The following is a 17,619-nucleotide window of genomic DNA, read 5'->3' as shown; positions in this document are numbered from 1 at the left end:
ATATACATTGGAGGTCATAGGACAACTCTGGGAAGCAGTCTCCTTCTACCATGGGAGCTGAGAGCCTCCACACTCTCAGCCATCTCCATGGCCCACAGGTTACTACTCACTTTGTCTCTCAAAAATATGTATTCATAACTATTGGGCAAACTGTCACTCCAAGCCAGGAAGCACCTCAGAGATCATTCCAGATGATAGGGACAATAACAGTGACAGGTGTAGGGAGTTGGTCATGTAGGCAGAGAGCCAGGAGTCACGCGCGTGGATTTATCCATTCATTGAAACATCCCGTTGTTATTATTTCCATTTTACAGTTCAGGAAGCTGCAGGGTGGCCTGGGGCTCCCAGAGGGAGAGACTCACACAAAATTATGTGCTGTGATGCACGGCCATGAGGGTACCTCCCTACATCAGTGTATGTACCTCTCTCTCTCTCTCTCTCTCTCTCTCTCTCTCTCTCTCTCTCTCTCTCTCTCTCTCTCTCTCTCCCTGATCTTCTAGGGCTCCCTAGACTTCCATCCCTGCCCCCATCACCTTGACCACTGCTGTCTCTTCCTCCTTTCACTTTGTGTATGACCGTTTAGTCCACATGTATGTCTGTGTGTGGCCGTTTAGTCCACATGTATGTCTGTGTGTGGCCGTTTAGTCCACATGTATGTCTGTGTGTGGCCGTTTAGTCTACATGTATGTCTGTGTGTGGCCGTTTAGTCTACATGTATGTCTGTGCACCATGTGCACATCCAGTGCCCAGAGAGGCCAGGTCTCCTGGAGCTGGAGTTACAGATGGTTGTGAGCTGCTGAATGGAACCCAGGTCCTCTGCCAGAGCATGCTCTTAGCCACTGAGATCTCTCCAGGCCCCCCCCCCCTTCTTCTTTCTTTTCTTCTCTTCTCTCTCTCTTTTTCTCTCTCTTAGATAGGATCTTACATAGCCCAGGCTGGTCTCCAACTCACCACAATCACTAGGTGGTTGATAACCTTGAACTTCTGACCCTCCTACCTCCAGCTCCCAAGTTCAGGGATTACAGGTCTGCACCACATTGACTGGATTATGCAATGCTGAGGATGGAACACAGAACTTTGTACATGCTAGGCAAGCGTTCTACCAACGGTGCCACATCCCAGTCTACCGCTGGCTTTTGAAGGCATTCATCTGAAAACATAATTCCTCCCCCCAAGAAAACAAGCAGAACCCAGATTCCTGGCAAAAACAAAGTAAAGTTTATTTAAGAAGCTCAAGTAGCAGTGAGATAGGGGTAGCAGAGAAGAGAGGCTCTGGGGTGAAGCCCCTCCCCTCAGCCACCTAGTGCAACGATTATGAGCAGCTGGCTGGGACGAGGAGTCAGGAAGGTGGCATCTGAACCCCACAGCGCATGTTTGCTGGAACAGCAAAGTCTGAAAAGAAACCTCAAATGATTCTGAAGACGCAGGAATGACTCACGTCTCACAGAGACCCAGAAGTGCTCAGGGCTCTTTTGAGGGACTACAGTTCTAATCCTGTCCTTCCCTTCAGACCCCTGTCTCCTCCCTCAGACCCAGGGGTCCAGGTCCAGCCCTCTTCTCTCAGACCCAGGGGTCCAGGTCCAGCCCTCTTCTCTCAAACCCAGGGCTCCAGGCCCAGCCCTCCTCCCTCAGACCCAGAGGTCCAGGCCCAGCCCTCCCCACCTCAGACCCAGGGGTCCAGGCCCAGCCCTCCTCTCAGTTCACGGAGTTCAGGATCCTACCCCCTCAGATCCTCGGATTCACACCCCCAATCACTTTCCTCAGACCCTGGGTAAACTCACCTATCTGCTGCGGCTTGGGCAAGTTCAGGTTGTCCATGACCTTGATAAACTCCTCACAGGTGAGGGTGAGCCGTGGGTTCAGAGTCCGTTCCTCCTCCACAGTAGAAACCGTGAGCCCTGTCGGCCATAGGGGAAGGGAAGAAAAGTAACCAGGGTCCAATACCTTAGGCGGCTCAGAACTACATTTCCCAGGAGGCCATCCAAGCCTGAGACGAACTGGCCCTTTCCTGAATAGTTCTACAACACTGTCCCGCCTCTCTTCAGGCACTATGGGAAATGTAGTTCCCACAGTTCCCCGCACTCTAGGAGGACGTCCCAGGAAAACCTATGCCCTGCAGATGTATCTTATTGTTTTACATCCACACAGCACGCCCAAGCACATAATCTTCTGAGCCACAGGAATTTCTGGGTTCTGTAGCCTCCGTGCCTCATGAGGACAACAGGCAGAGGGTATTCCCCTGTGTTAAGCGACGGAGGCCTGTCATGGCCTCTGGCAAGCCCTCACCGTGGTAATCGTGAGCCGGGTAGATTAGACAGTTTCCTGGAAGCGTGAAGATCTTTTCATGCACAGAGTGGTACAAAGTCCTAGCACAACCTGAGGAAAGAAAACTCGGAAGTCAGAGAGTCACAGGGACAAGAGGAGCCCCCGACCCCCTTCTTTCAGAGAAGGACAGGGAAGATGAAGGGATTATGGCTAAACCCTCTCCCTCATCTCCTGCCTAGAAAGCCCGTGTTTCAGAGACACAGAGAAGGACGGGCATTCTAGGGGGTGGAACACCATATATGAAGAACCGATGACCGGTGAAAAATTCATAGGGATAATTTGTGATTCGGTAAGGTCGCACCCAGAGACTGTGAAGTACCAGGGGTTGTGACACCCTCCCTGGGGAGGTGAAGGAAGAGCTCTGGGCCAGGAAGGTGGACATGGGAACAAGGGGAATAGTGACTCTAGGATTTAGGTACAGAGTGCTGAGTCCTGGGGCTGGACAGAGGCTTCGGGAGCAAGAGTACAAGCATAAGGACTGAGTTCAAATCCCCAGAACCCAAAGCAGGGTGTGGTCCATGCTCCTGTAACTCAGTTCTGTAGGCAGCAGAGGCAGGGAGACCACTGAGACGACCTGGCTGCCAGCCCAGGTCCTCAAGGAGACAAGGTGAAGCATACAGAAAGGGCATCGGACATCTGCCCTGGCCTATGAGCACACCCCCAGCCACACACAAGTGCACATATACCACACACAGATACACAAAAACTTTCTGAGTCCTCGGTGAATAGGTAAAAGGGAGGTTAGGAGTCACATGCCAATCTAACTGCCGCCTAAAGCTAAACCCCAAAAGTTACACTGCCCCTAATAATTAGACAATACACACTAACATACTGGTGTGTGTTTGGGTATGTGTGTGCGCACACAGGTTCTATGCTACCCAAAATGACCTTAGACTTTCTTTTTTTTAATTTTATGTGCATTAGTATTTTGCCATTGGGTTTCCGGTCTCCTTGGAACAGGAGTTACAAACAGTTGTGAGCTAGCTGCCTCATGGGTGCTGGGACTTGAACCCGGGTCTTCTGGAAGAGCACTCAGTGCTTTTAACCACTGGGCCATCTCTCCAGCCCCAAACTTATACTCTCGATCCCTCTGCCTCCACCTCCTGAGTGCTGGGATTTAGAGTACAGTTCAGCTGTTCCCAGCTGATGAAGTATGAGTATTGCATCTACCCACTGAGCTACACAGCCAGCGGTACATTCATGCATTTATTCTTGTGGCTGCATTTTTTTTTTTTTTTTTTTTTGAGACAGGGTCTTTCTACAGAGCCCTGACTGTCCTGGAACTTACTAGGTAGACCAGTTGGCCTCAAACATGCAAAGATCCTATTCTTAACATTCTCACAGCCCCCCACACACTGAGATCCTGGGCTGGAGAAAGGAGTTGGTCACCTTGTTGGAAGTCTGTTCGTCCACACCCTCGGATCAGCAGGGCATCTCCAGTAAAGGCCATGCTCTGGTCATCCAGGACAAAGGTAACACAGCCCGGGGTGTGGCCAGGGCTGGCCCGAGTCTCCAAGGCCTAGCAGGGATGCAATGCAGAGAGACAGTCACCAGCAAGCTTCACGGGTCCCCCCTAAAGCCCCATCCACCTGAGGGAAACAGCCGAACAAAGGACTACAGCAACTATTTGGTTTAAAGTTAATCTGAAGACTGGGCATGGTGGCAAACACATTAAACAGCAGTCCTCGGGAGGTGGGGGCAGGAAGAACTGATGTGGTTCACAGCCAACCTGAGTCATGACAGGACCCTGTCTTGGGGAGGGATCAATTTGAATCAGTCAATCTTTCTTTCTCTCTTTTCTTTTCTTTCTTTCTTTCTTTCTTTCTTTCTTTCTTTCTTTCTTTCTTTCCTTCCTTCCTTCCTTCCTTCCTTCCTTCCTTCCTTCCTTCCTTCTTTCTTTCCCTTCTTCCTTCCCTCTCTTTGACAGGAACTCCTGTATCCAGGGTGGAATCAAGCTTGCTATGAGATCAATGATGACCTTATCTTCCAGACTTCCTGCCTTCATCTCCCAGCTCTGGGCTTGCGGGTTTGCTCCACCAGGCTTAGTTTATATAGTGCTGGGGATGGAATCCTGGGCTTTGTAGGTTTTTTGTTTTGTTTTGTTTTGTTTGCCAAGTGTTTTGGCAGCTGAATGAGACACATCATCAACCCAGACTGAAGCTCTGAAGAACAAAAATACCCCAGAAGGGTTCCCAAGATAGTCAGATAGCCAGAGATGTGCATTTGTAACAGGCTTATACCACAGGGGTCATGCACCCAAAAAAGAGAATTATTATTATCCATCTCAATAAGAAAATAGAAAAATAAACACCAGGCTGGGGATATAGCTCAGCAGGCTATGCACAAACAGGCTGTGGGTTGGGCCTGCAGCACTACCAGAAAACAAAGACTAAATTAGCATTGAGAGTCTCGCTGATGGACAGGGGAAAAGACTCTGTGGGTAAAGGTGCTTACTGCCAAGCCTGAGGACCTGAGTTCTAAGCCCAGGACCACATGATGGTAGGAGAGACCTGGCTCCCTCAAATTATCCTCTGACTTCTATATTTATGCCATGGTACATGCACGCATATGCAAATGAATGTAATCAAAACTGAGTGCTGTTGTTGGAAAGAAACTTAGTGGTATTTCATTTTTTTTTTTTTTTTTTTTTTTTTTTTTTTGGTTTTTCGAGACAGGGTTTCTCTGTGGTTTTGGAGCCTGTCCTGGAACTAGCTCTTGTAGACCAGGCTGGTCTCGAACTCACAGAGATCCGCCTACCTCTGCCTCCCGAGTGCTGGGATTAAAGGCGTGCGCCACCACCGCCCGGCTTTAGTGGTATTTCAAAAATGCTTAATATAATTACAAAAAAAGTTTACTATCCAGTAGGGGCAAAAGACGGGTTATAAAGCAACTTCTACAGTGAGATCCTTGTGCTAGGCTGGGTAGCAGATGCCTATAATCCTAGTACTAGGAAAACTGAGGCAGAAGGATCACGAGTTTGAAACTAGTCTAAGGGAGACCCTGCCTGAAAGGAAAAAGCAGTGCTCTTGGTAAAACAAGTTACCAGCTAAACGTGTGCTCTATCTGTTGCTTTTCTTGGTGGTGTTTTGAGACAAGATCTTCCTAGGTAGCCCAGGCTGGCCTTAAATTCATGGGTCTTCCTGCCTTGGCCTCCCAAGTGTGGGAATTACAGGCATGTGCCACCCTCTTCTCTTCTGTTGGCTGATGGTTTCTAAGGGTCTCAAGCCATCACAGCAGAGGCGTGGTGGCTTGGGTATGTAGCAGGGACTCCTACTACCACGGACCATTAGGCCCTGATTCTTTCTCTTTCTGGCTCCCTGATGCAGACTCCCTGTCATGATGGCCTGCCCCAGCCTGGGTTCACAGTCAACTCTTTGCAGACTGGACCTTGAAAATGCTGAGCAAAGGTCCTTTCTTCTTTTTAAAAACATTTAAAATTGCACTTTATTCACTGTGTGTGCATGTGCACACATGTGTTCTTGTATGTGAGCATGGCTCTCTGTGTGTGCATATATGCCATGGCTTGTAATTGTTGGACAGATGACAATTGGCTGGCGCTGGTTCTTTTTTTTTTTTTTTGGTTTTTCGAGACAGGGTTTCTCTGTGGTTTTGGAGCCTGTCCTGGAACTAGCTCTTGTAGACCAGGCTGGTCTCGAACTCACAGAGATCCGCCTGCCTCTGCCTCCCGAGTGCTGGGATTAAAGGCGTGCGCCACCACCGCCCGGCCTGGCGCTGGTTCTTGAACTCCACCACGTGGGTTCCAGGGCAAACTCTTGTCATCGGAGTGGGCAGCAAGCACCTGCTATCCGCCGAGCCATCTCACTGGCCCACATCTATCTATGTTTACATTGGGAGCTAGAGAAATGGAATCACACCACTCTTGCCTGAGACCAGAGTTCTATTGCGAGCACCCAAGTCAACCACCTGTAATACCACATTACAGGCACGTTGACACTCCAGTTCAAGGAGATCTAACACCCTCTTCTGGTCTCTAAGGGTGCCTGACATGAGTACATCCTAATATGTGAGCGCACATGCACACACACACACACTCATACACATATATACACAAATAAAAATAAGTATTTTCATGATATTTGTCATAGACACTTTGACACAGTGACAGAAAATTAACAGCCAAAGAATTCAACATGGGAGTACACGGTAAGAATTTAACATGGGAGTACACGGTAAGAACTCAACATGGGAGTACACGGTAAGAACACAACATGAGAGTACATGGTAAGAATACAACATGGGAGTACACGGTAAGAATACAACATGGAAGTGCACTGTAATAAAACTTGGAAGAACAAGTCCAGCATGGTGGCTCAGGCCTACAAACCCAGCACTTAGGAGCCAGGGTTCAAGATCACCCTCTACTAAATGGTGGATTAGGGGTCAGCCTAGGCTACATGAACTTTGTCTCAAAATAAGACAAATAACTTCTGAAAATTAAATATCTACAAATGAGAGCCAGCAAGCTGGCTCACTGAATCAAGGGGCTTGCGGCCATGCCTGACGACTGGAGTTTGATCCCTGGGATCCACCAGGTGGAAAGAAAGCTAACTCCTACACGTTGTCCTCTGACCTCCACACAGGAACTGTAGCATGTGCGTGCCGCCCCCACTCGATCTAGACAGCCTGCAGGTGCGCTGCAGGGCTGCGGGTGTCCAGTTAACAACACCCACATGAGTGGCTGTGTCAAAATTAGGCTAGTCTCATAAAAGGCATTTGGAGGCTTTTCTTATTTTTCTCCAGGCACTGGAATGCTTAGAATAGTTCTGGCATGATTGTTTTCCATAAGTATGGAGTGATTCTCTCATGTGATTTACAAGAGCTATTTTCTATACATTCATTTTTCACAACTATTTGTAAGCGGGGAAATGGTGCTGAGAACTGAATACAGAGCCCTGACTTTGCCAGGCAGGGGCTCTACCATGGGCCACACCCCAGCCCTCACTGGGGGATTCTAGGCAGGGGCTCTACCACTGAGCCACGCCCCAGCCCTCACTGGGGGATTCTAGGCAGGGGCTCTACCACTGAGCCACGCCCCAGCCCTCACTGGGGGATTCTAGGCAGGGGCTCTACCACTGAGCCACACCCCAGCCCCTCACTGGGGGACTCTAGGCAGGGGCTCTACCACTGAACCACGCCCCAGCCCCTCACTGGGGGATTCTAGGCAGGGGCTCTACCACTGAGCCACACCCCAGCCCCTCACTGGGGGACTCTAGGCAGGGGCTCTACCACTGAACCACGCCCCAGCCCCTCACTGGGGGATTCTAGGCAGGGGCTCTACCACTGAGCCACACCCCAGCCCCTCACTGGGGGATTCTAGGCAGGGGCTCTACCACTGATCTATATTCTCAGCCCTCTTAACTTATTTGTTCAGTTTTCTTTTTACAGGGTGTCATGCAACCAGAAAGCCTCAAAATTACTCAGTAGGCCAGACAGGCCTTGAATTTGCAACCCTTCTGCCTCAGCATGCAGAACAGCTGGGATTACAGATCTCCCACGTCTTTTAAGATGTTCCCATGGCCACCGTGACAACCAAATGACAATTATTCCTATTGCTTCCCCAGGTTTCCTTGGACCCCGTTCAAATGCACCCTTCCTCCACCCTGTCCCCAGCCGAGCCCTGGCCTGCTTCCTGCGTCTCTTGATGACTCTGTAACTCATCTGTTCTAGAGTTTTATGTACATAGATCAAAATAGTTATAAACAAAACAAAATTGTTGGAAGCTGATGGCCTAGTTCCTAATCTCAATTCTATCAGCTCTTAGGGCCTATCTCATTATTTGCAAAATATACATAAATGTCGTTCCCAGCCTCTTGAAATGCTACAAAGATTAAACTGCTTCATGGATAAACAATTGGTGCTTTACAGTAAAAACAAGAAAAAGGGGCTGGAGAGATGGCTCAGCAGTTCAGAGCAAGTCCTGTCTTCCCAGAGGACGCCGGTTCACTTCCGAGTACCCACAATGTGGCTGACATCCACCTGTAACTCCAGGCATACATATGTCTCAGAATTTTTGTTGCTGTTGTTTTGCTTTTGGAGACGGGGTTTCTCTGTGTAGCCCTGCCTGTCCTGGAACTCACTCTGTAGACTAGACTGGCCTCAAACTCAGAGATCTGCCTGCCTCTGCCTCCTGAGTGCTGGGATTAAAGAGGTACACCACGACCACTCAGCAAAATAAATATGTTTTATAATTTTTAAAGTAATACATAAGACACTGGGCATAGTGCTGTAACCTTATCATCTCAGCACTCCGAAGCAGGTGGATTACAGGCTTAAGGCTCAAGTGGACTGCTGAGTGAGTTCGAGGCCAGACTGAGCAATTTAGTGAGATTCTGTCTCAAAATGAAAAGTAGGGGCTGGAGATGGCTCAGCAGTTAAGAACACTGAATACTCTTGCAGAGGACCCAGGTTCAATTTCCAGAACCACTCATGACAGCTTTCAACCTCACATACATAATTCCTGTTTCAGGGGATTCAACACCCTTTTCTGCCTCCCCGGCAGGCACTCATGTGGAGTACATACATACATGGAAGCAAAACACTCATACACATTTTAAAAATGTCATTTTAAAATATAATGGTAAGGTTGGGCACTTAGCTCCGTGGTAGAGCACTTGCTTACAGTGACTGAGATCCTGGTCAATCCCATCACTGGAACAAAAAGGTTGTGGGTGGTGTTCACCTACAGAAGACAGCACCCACTCTTTGTGAAACTTGCTGACTGATGAAGCTCCCAGAATATCCCAGAAGAGTACTGCCGGCCTAGCAACAGCTGGCCAGAGGCCGTCCTGATCCATCCATCCATCAGCAATGCCTCTTTCTTTCCAGGACGCAAAAAACACAGGATATTATGTACAACCAGACTCTCCCAGGCACCATTGGCCTCGCAGTTCACGCAGCCTGCACTGCCCCCTAGTGGTCAGCCAGCTCCAGGCGCCAGGTCCTCTGGCCACTTCTGCCTTCTCAAGTCCTAAGAGGTGTTGGCGCCCTCTGCGGTTCGTATGCCCTTAAATCTCATTTTTCCACTGTCGCCAAATGGCTCTGTGTCTCCATTAGCTACATTTCCTTTATTTAGTGATAAGATGGCTCAGTGGTTAAGAGCTCTTGCATAGGACCAAAGGTTGGTTCGCAGCAACGAGATGAAGGCTTACACCTGTCCTTAACTCCAATTCCAGAGGATCCCACGCCCTCTTCTGGCCTCCACAGGAATGGGGCATGCACGCCCGTGTACTTACACGCACGCAAAACACACAGAAACATAAAATAAAAATAATAAAATTTAAAAAAATAGGAGGAAGACAAGATGGCTCAGCATATGGCTGCCAAGACCTAAGTTCAGTACCCATTATCTACATTGTGAAAGGAAAAAAAACTGAGTCCCAAGAGTTGGCTGTCCTCAGACATCCATACATGAACCCGGCACATACACACAATAAATAAATCGTGTAAGTTTTAATTAAAAGGACTAATGATAGCAACTAAAGAAAGAAGACTAAAGATGTAGCTCAGAGATACAATGCTTGCCTAGAATCCCCCAGTGAGGGCTGAGGTGTGGCTACTTATTCCTACTTACTCCATCCAGGGGAGTAGGAATAAGCAAACTGTGGGATCCATGTCAGGGGGTGGCTTGGGGGCGGGAACCGAATTGGACTGAACGCCCTGTTTTAAGTCCTCTCATCTGAGAGGACTCTTGGCTAGAACAGCAAGCATGGTCACGCCTGGGAGGCCAGCAAGGCGGAGGTAAAGGCAGGAGGATTACATCAGGGTTCAAGGTCCATCCTGGCAATAACAACAATCCAAAGTCAGCCTGCCCACACTGCGGGAGACCCTGCTAGGAGAAGAAGCCAGGAGGGATGGAGTTTAGCACAGGCGAAGGAAGCTGAGACAAGATCTCTATGAGTTCCAAGCCCACTAGGGTCACATCAGGGGGTGGAACATTCTAAAACCGAAATTTTAGGAGCCATAAGTGAGGCTCTGGAGCTCACAGCCAGACTTCTATCTTGTTTGTGCCAACGGCTTTCACACACCACAAGAGAGGCAGGTCGCCAGAACGCATTCTCTGTGGCCTGTAAAGATTAGATTAACTATAATCATTCACAGAAGTTGGCCAGGCCTGACTATATAACCATGAGAAATAAATAATTTAAATTCAGAAGGCAGAGGCAGAGGAATCTCTGTGAGTTTGAGGTTAGCCTGGACTAAATAGTGAATTCTAGGCTAACCAGAGCTAACCTGCCTCAAACCAATAACACAAACGACAACTGCAGACACAAGAGAAAGGAAGGAAAACAGACTCTGTACTTCTTATCTTTGGTTTGGAGAAAGGGATGCTTTCTGTTGCCCAGGCAAGCCTGGTACTTGCTAGTAGCTCAGGCTGCTCACAAGATTAAGACTTTTCTGGATCTCCTGAGCTAGGATTAGAGCATTGCATCACCGGGCCTGTAATTCCCCAAAAGTTGAATGCCAAGTGAAACTTGGTGATTGTGCAAGTCAGGATGATCCCTGGGCAGAGGGATCGGTGGCCAGGAAGAGCAGAGAGGCCTGTGGGGTTCATGAGGATGCTCTGTGTAAGGATACGGGAGGATGGAACCCAAGAGTAAACATATAAGAACACAAGCAATTTGTACAAGTACAGTGTGTTCACACGTTACCTCATTTTATATAACACCATTTTTTGTTTTGTTTTAGAGCTTGAAACAATCTCATGTCTTTCTTTGAATGTTTTTATTACATTCTATGTACTATTGCTGTGAAGGAATGTGCATGCACCGGGGTCAGAGGACAGTTTGTGGGAGTGGAGCCCCGGGTTGGCCTTGAGTTCATCATCCTGATTGTACCGCCTCCACCTCCCAAGTGCTGGGACCACAGGCTTGTACCACTACTCCCAGCTATAATTCAACTCTTTTTCCCCCCCAAGACAAGGTTTCTCTATATAACAGTCCCAGCTGTCTTGGAGCTCGCTCTATAGATTAGTCTGGCCTCGAACTCACAGAGCTCCATCTGTGTCCATCTCCCGAATGCTGGGATTAAAGGTGTCTACCACCACCACCTGGCTATAATTCAACTTTTAAAGAGGGCAGAAAATGTAAGAGTCAGGAAAAACAGACCCATAAGATCTGTAAAGAATTTATGCCTAGTAAGACCCACACTAACTGGCATTGACACAGCTGTGGGGTCCTGGAACCTTCACACAGCGCAGGCAGCACTGCAACTGGATCCCACAAAAGTCCATCCAAGAACCTTGGCAGTAGCACCCCCTCAATGGTCCCAAAGTGGAATGGCCATCGCCTGACCAGGGGATAAGTAAAATATGGTAGGTGGATCATGTGCCAGACTGCCGTTCAACAATCAAGAGAATGAAGTACCAACGGGGGCCTGGACATGAATGAGCCCTGACAACACGCTGAAAACAGAAGCCAGCCTGAAAGACCACAAGTTTTATGTGATATACAGACAGGAAACTTCAGGCAGACAGAAAGGACAATAAAAGAGAAGAAAAACAATTTACCGGTCAAGCATAATGGCATAAATGCCTGAAGTTGTAGCAACTGGGGGCGGGGCTGGAGGATCAGTTCAAGGCCTGCCTGGTGTGTGGAGTGAGTTCAAGGTCGACTTGGGAAAGTTCCTTCTCTCAAAATAAAAAGACTGGGGTATGGCTCAATGGTAGAACGCTTGCCTAGAATCCCCCAGTGAGGGGCTGGGGTGTGGCTCAGTGGTAGAGCGTCTGCCTAGAATCCCCAGTGAGGGGCTGGGGTGTGGCTCAGTGGTAGAGCCCCTGCCTAGGATCCCCCAGTGAGGGTGGAGGACAGGAGTAGGGTGTTTCCCTAGCAAGAATCAGACCCTAGGTTTTATTCCCTGTACTGGGGGAAATGTTGCCTAAAGGTTGGGTGTTGTGATACAGCCAATCCTAACAACTGAAGGTTGAGGCAGGAGAAATGACAAGTTCAAGGCCAGCCTAGGCTACAGAGCAATATAAAAAAGGAAACTCCAAAGCCACAGAGAAACCCTGTCTCGAAAAAACCAAAAAAAAAAAAAAAAAAAAAAAAAAAAGAAGGAAAGATTTATCCAAGGCTGGGAAGGAGAAGAGGGCGGCTTTGGGTGATACCTTGACAAGAGTCATAAAAACATCCTAAAATGACGTGCAGCTATGAACACAGCCTTCTATGAATGCACTACCAGTGATTGACTTACGGCCTTCCAATGGGTGAATCATATGGCATCTGGATTATATCAATAACATGCAGTAAAGGAAAAATAAACATGGGAGCCAAACACAGCTAAGCCCTTCCATCGTTCACCAAACTCAGAAGGGCCTTTTATCGTTTTGTTTTGTTTTCTTGTTTTGAGAGAGGGTCTCCTATGTACCAGGCTGGCCGTGAATCCTCCCATTTCTGAATATTCAGATTGAAAGTGTGTGCAAGCATGGCAGCTTTTGTGTGTGTGGGGGGGGGTGAGATGCAGGGTCATGTGTAGCCCTGACTAGTTTCAACTTGATACGTAGCTGAGGGTGACCTTGAACTTCAGATTTTCCTCTCTACAGCTCCCAAACACTAGGATTACAGGTGTGTGCTCATTACACCCATTTTAAGGGTTTTGGTTTTTTATTTTTTTTTAATTTTTTTATTTATTTATTTGTTATGTATACAATATTCTGTCTGTGTGTATGTCTGCAGGCCAGAAGAGGGCACCAGACCTCATTACAGATGGTTGTGAGCCATCATGTGGTTGCTGGGAATTGAACTCAGAACCTTTGGAAGAGCAGGCAATGCTCTTAACCACTGAGCCATCTCTCCAGCCCCGGGTTTTGGTTTTTTAAAGATTTTTTTTTTTTTGAAGATTTTTTGTCTTTTTTTTTTTTTTTTTTTTTTTTTTTGAGACAGGGTTTCTCTGTAGCTTTGGTGCCCGTCCCGGAACTAGCTCTTGTAGACCAGGCTGGCCTCGAACTCCCAGAGATCCGCCTGCCTCTGCCTCCCGAGTGCTGAGATTAAAGGCGTGCGCCACCACTGCCCGGCTTTTTTTGAAGATTTATTTATTCATTTATTTATTTATTTATTTATTTATTTATTTATTTATTTATTATGTATACAATATTCTGTCTGTGTGTATGCCCGACGGCCAGAAGAGGGCACCAGACCCCATTACAGATGGTTGTGAGCCACCATGTGGTTGCTGGGAATTGAACTCAGGACCTTTGGAAGAGCAGGCAACGCTCTTAACCTCTGAGCCATCTCTCCAGCTCCCTTTTTGAAGATTTTTAAGATTTATTTTATTCTCACTGTGTAGCCTTGGATGTCCTGGAACTTTTTCAGTAGACCAGGCTGGCCTCGAACTCACAGGGATGATCTACCTGCCTCAGCTTCTGCCTCCCAAGTGCTAGGGTTAAAGGCATGTGCCACTATGACTGGCTTGTTTTTAAGATTTTAAACAGTCATTTATTTATGTGTATCTGTGTGTCTGAGTGTGATTCTGCGCCAGACAAGGACGCCGATTCTGGGAACCCAAGCAGCTCGGGTCGTCTGGAAGAGCAGCAAGTGCTCTTCTCTACAAAGCCTTCTACCCAGCCCCTAAGAGCTCCTCCTGACACAGCCCCCGTCCTAACTTCAACACCCGCCCCACCCCAGAGACACTTGTTACTCTCTAACTGGTACAGCTGTCTTTCATCCGCCTCCAAATACACGGGTGAAATCAAAGTCTCTTAGGCAGTTACACCCTCTCCACACCACACAGGGCCCTCAGTTCTGCCAACTGCCTCCAAATAAAATGTCCCCATTCCACAAGACCATCAACCCAGAGGCCGGGACCTCAAGCTAGCACCAGACATTCTGTCCCCTGGGTCAGCCAAACTACATCTTTGGCAATCCCAATCACCACTGTGCCCTGGGTGGCAAAGCTGGCTGGAAACCAGCTGATTAAGCATGTAGCTGACACACACACACACACAGAGAGAGAGAGAGAGAGAGAGAGAGAGAGAGAGAGAGAGAGAGAGAGAGAGAGAGAGAGAGAGAGAGAGAGAGAGAGGAAGAACCTTCAGGCCTCTACTGGGTGAGGCAATAGGGTTGTGGCTAGGGTGAGGCTTCAAGGCCAGCATTTAAGGAGGAACCCAGGTTGACCCCAAATTTATACCACCATGCCAGTGAGTGCCACCTTAAGTAGTAGTCATGGGTACCTCCCAAGACCCACCCCAGACCTATTGCTGGACAAGAGGATGCTCCTTCCTCAAAGCCAAATCCCAATCAGCTTTTATGGAAATGTCCAGGTCAAAGAACCTGCCCCAAGGCCTCAAGAAACTTCCACACTGTTGACTTAGGGGATTGGCTGGAGGCACGCCTGCCTACACAGCCTCCTGCCCCAGTGCCCCACCTGAGTTTATGGTACACAGACAGCAGAGCTGAAAAGTCGGTGCCTACATCCACTGAGCGCTCTTCCCTTGGACCCAGCAGCCCCTCCCAAGCCTAAGGGATTCAAGCCAACACCTTCTCCCTAAGACCAACTCACAAAGCTTCCGAAGCGGATGGAATCACCTTCCTCAATGTGCACGTCAGCCTGGGCTCCACTGAGGCGGGAGATGACCGACTGGCAACCGGGGAGCAGGGACCGGAGAGCCCCTGAGCCGGTGATGTGATCAGCGTGGCAATGGGTATTCACTAGGAGAGAAGAAGGCAAAGCAAACTGAATGTTGCCGGCCCACAGCATCCAACCCTCAGACTCAAGGAGGCCGACCCTAGTCTTCCTCCCTCAGACCCAGTCTCCCTAATCAGACACTGTGTTCCAAACCTCAGCCCTCCCCCTCACACTCTGAGGTTCAGACCCCAACCCTCCTCCCTCGGACCCAGGGTCCAGGTCCAGTTTTTCTTCCTCAGATCCAGGGGTCCAGGCTTCACTCTCCTCCTTCAGATCCTGGGGTCTAACCCCCCAAAACTCCTCCCTCATCCAGGGGTCCAGACTCCAGGCCTTCCCCCAGACTCCAGGGGTCCAGGCCCCCAACCAGCCTCCCCTGTTTCCCCAGAGCACTTTCTCCGTGGCCCCGCCTCTCTCCCGCCCAAGTTTGGTCCACAGACTAACCGGCGTAGAGCAGCTTCAGCCCCAACTCCTTAACCAGCTGAGCATCCCGTTGAGCCGTCTCCAGAACAGGGTCGATCAGAAGGGCCTCTCGAGACTCCGGGTCACCCAGAAGGTAGGTGTAGGTACAACTCTTGGGCTCAAACATCTGGGAGGGGTGGGGTACCGGAGAGAGTTCCCGGACCTGATTCCCATGCCTGGGGACCCAAGAATCCAGGCCTCCCCTCTATCATCTTCCTAGGATGCAGCAACCCCACCCCTCTTTGCCCAGGGATCAGGAGTCAGCTCCCTCCACCGGAACCAAGGAATTTCATCTTCCAACACGCACCTAATCAAGGACCCCGCCCTCCTCTGGTAATGGACCCAGAACTCGGCCCTAAGCTCAGGGTACCCCTGACCACCCACCTTTAAGGGATCGGGAGCCATTTTTTTTTTTTTTTGCAACAATCAGGCTCGATGGACCCCCCCACCCCCCCAAATCTCCTTTGAAGAACAGAGGAGTCCCACCCAACCCGCCACCCCGGACCCGGGGCCTCTCTGTCATTCGCCCCACCGCACCTGCCGCAGGAGGACCGGGGCCCTGGATGAGCTTTGCTGGCTCAGCCGTCGCACGGCGACCCTGAGAGCCGCGCTCGCCATCGTGCCCGGGCCGGCTCTACACTGAGCCCAGTAGTCTTCCCGTCTGAGCCCCACGCACCGGGGCTGACCCGGGAGGGCGGGGCGGGGCGGGGCCTGTCTTAAAGGAACCGCAGATGACCCGACCCAGGAAAAGCGCCCGCAAAGGGGAGACCCTGAAACAGGCTGAAAAGAGATCAGAGACTCAAGACATCCGGAGATACTGCTGTAGAAACAGGGAGAGAAGTAGAAAGCCTCCAGACACTTAGAGACATGGAACGTTTTCCAGAAAAACACGTGGTCAGCTAGTCATCCTGTGAAAAGAAAAGAAAAAAAAAATCGAAAGTCAGTGTCAGCTGCATTTTGAGGAACTGTTGGATAAGTGTCTGATTACAACTCTGTTTTGTTTGATCGTTTGGTTTGGTTTATTTTTATTTTATTTTACTTTTTTTGTTTGTTTGGTTTTTCATCACATAGCCCTGGCTATCCTAGAACTTGCTCTGTAGACCAGGCTGGCCTTGAACTCAGAAATCTCCCGCCTCTGCCTTCTGAGTGCTGGAATTAAAGGGGTGTTCCACCACCTCGGGCGGAGACAGGGCCTTTCCATATAGTCCAGGCTGACCACAGACTTGTGGCAATCCTGCCTAAACCTTCCAAGAACAACAACAAAAATTAAGATTTTTAAAAATTATTTCTAATTATGCGTGTATCTGTTTGGTGGGGGCGCAGGTGAGAACTTGTGCCAATCCCCTGGAGTTGGGACTACAGGAGGCTGCATACTACCCAATGTCGGGCTAGAAATAGAATTTGGGTCCTCTAAATGCTCTTAACTGAGGAACCATCTCTCCAGCCCCAAAAAAATCTTTTAAATATTTAAAAATTTCTTTTTCAAAAGAATTCCATGTGTACATGGCAGTCAGAGAACAACTTTGTCGGGTTGGTTCCCCCCCTTCTACATGGGTTCCAGGGACCAAACTCAGGCTTCTAGCAATGGTTGCTTAGCAACTGAGTCATCTGAAAGCCCCTCATAAAGGTTATTTAAGCAACTTTAGTCACTTTGTCAGAAATAGTTATTGTTTTCCTTCTTTATTTCTTTCTCCTCCTTTTGTTTTCTCTCTCTCTTGTTATTTTTAGACTGGGCCTTTTGTAGCCTAGACTGGATTTGAAGTGCCATATAAAATCAGAATGACTTTGAACTTCTCTGTGCACACACACACACCACAAACACATCTTCACTTCCCAAATGCTGACATTACAGGTGTGTGACACCACACCTGGCTATACGGGATTTGTTTGTTGTTTTTGACTGTTCTGTTTCTTCCTCTCACAAACATCTCCGTGCACACAGGCGCCTGCTTTGTGTTGTATCTTGCAAGTTCACTGTGAGGGTCATTTGTCTTCTTTGGGAGTTGAAGACTGAGAAGTTACTGATCTCTTATACCAAGGATGCAGAGATAGCTGGGTGTTGTGATGCAGGCCTCTAATCCCAGCATTCTGAGGATGGCTGAGTTAGACCAGCTAGGCCTGCCCAGTCAGGGTTATTACAGCTGCAAAGAAGCACAATGACCAAGAGCAGGTTGGGGAGGAAAGGGCTGATTTGGC

The 17,619-nt window shown here is 48.9% G+C and overlaps 1 protein-coding gene across 2 annotated transcripts; it reads right to left on the bottom strand.

Annotated features, from left to right (window-relative positions):
* Positions 1-1,201: 1,201 nt before the first annotated feature.
* On the bottom strand, positions 1,202-16,099 carry Ethe1 (ETHE1 persulfide dioxygenase). 2 transcript variants are annotated; one of them, XM_057762237.1, is made up of 7 exons: positions 15,961-16,099; positions 15,406-15,550; positions 14,839-14,987; positions 3,715-3,844; positions 2,287-2,376; positions 1,782-1,898; positions 1,202-1,392 (listed from the first exon to the last, which is right to left on the bottom strand). In XM_057762237.1, exons 1-7 carry the CDS (start codon positions 16,039-16,041, stop codon positions 1,340-1,342), a joined length of 765 nt encoding a protein of 254 aa, XP_057618220.1. In that variant the 5' UTR covers positions 16,042-16,099; the 3' UTR covers positions 1,202-1,339. The 2 variants fall into 2 exon arrangements, with proteins under 2 accessions (XP_057618220.1, XP_057618221.1); XM_057762238.1 differs by having other exon boundaries at positions 15,406-15,599; positions 15,961-16,072.
* Between the last annotated feature and the right edge of the window lie 1,520 nt (positions 16,100-17,619).

The sequence above is a fragment of the Chionomys nivalis genome, chromosome 2 (genome assembly GCF_950005125.1).
Source record: "Chionomys nivalis chromosome 2, mChiNiv1.1, whole genome shotgun sequence".
NCBI lineage: Eukaryota > Metazoa > Chordata > Mammalia > Rodentia > Cricetidae > Chionomys > Chionomys nivalis.
Note: the sequence above shows the minus strand (reverse complement) of the source record. Positions and strands in the feature narration are given on the sequence as shown.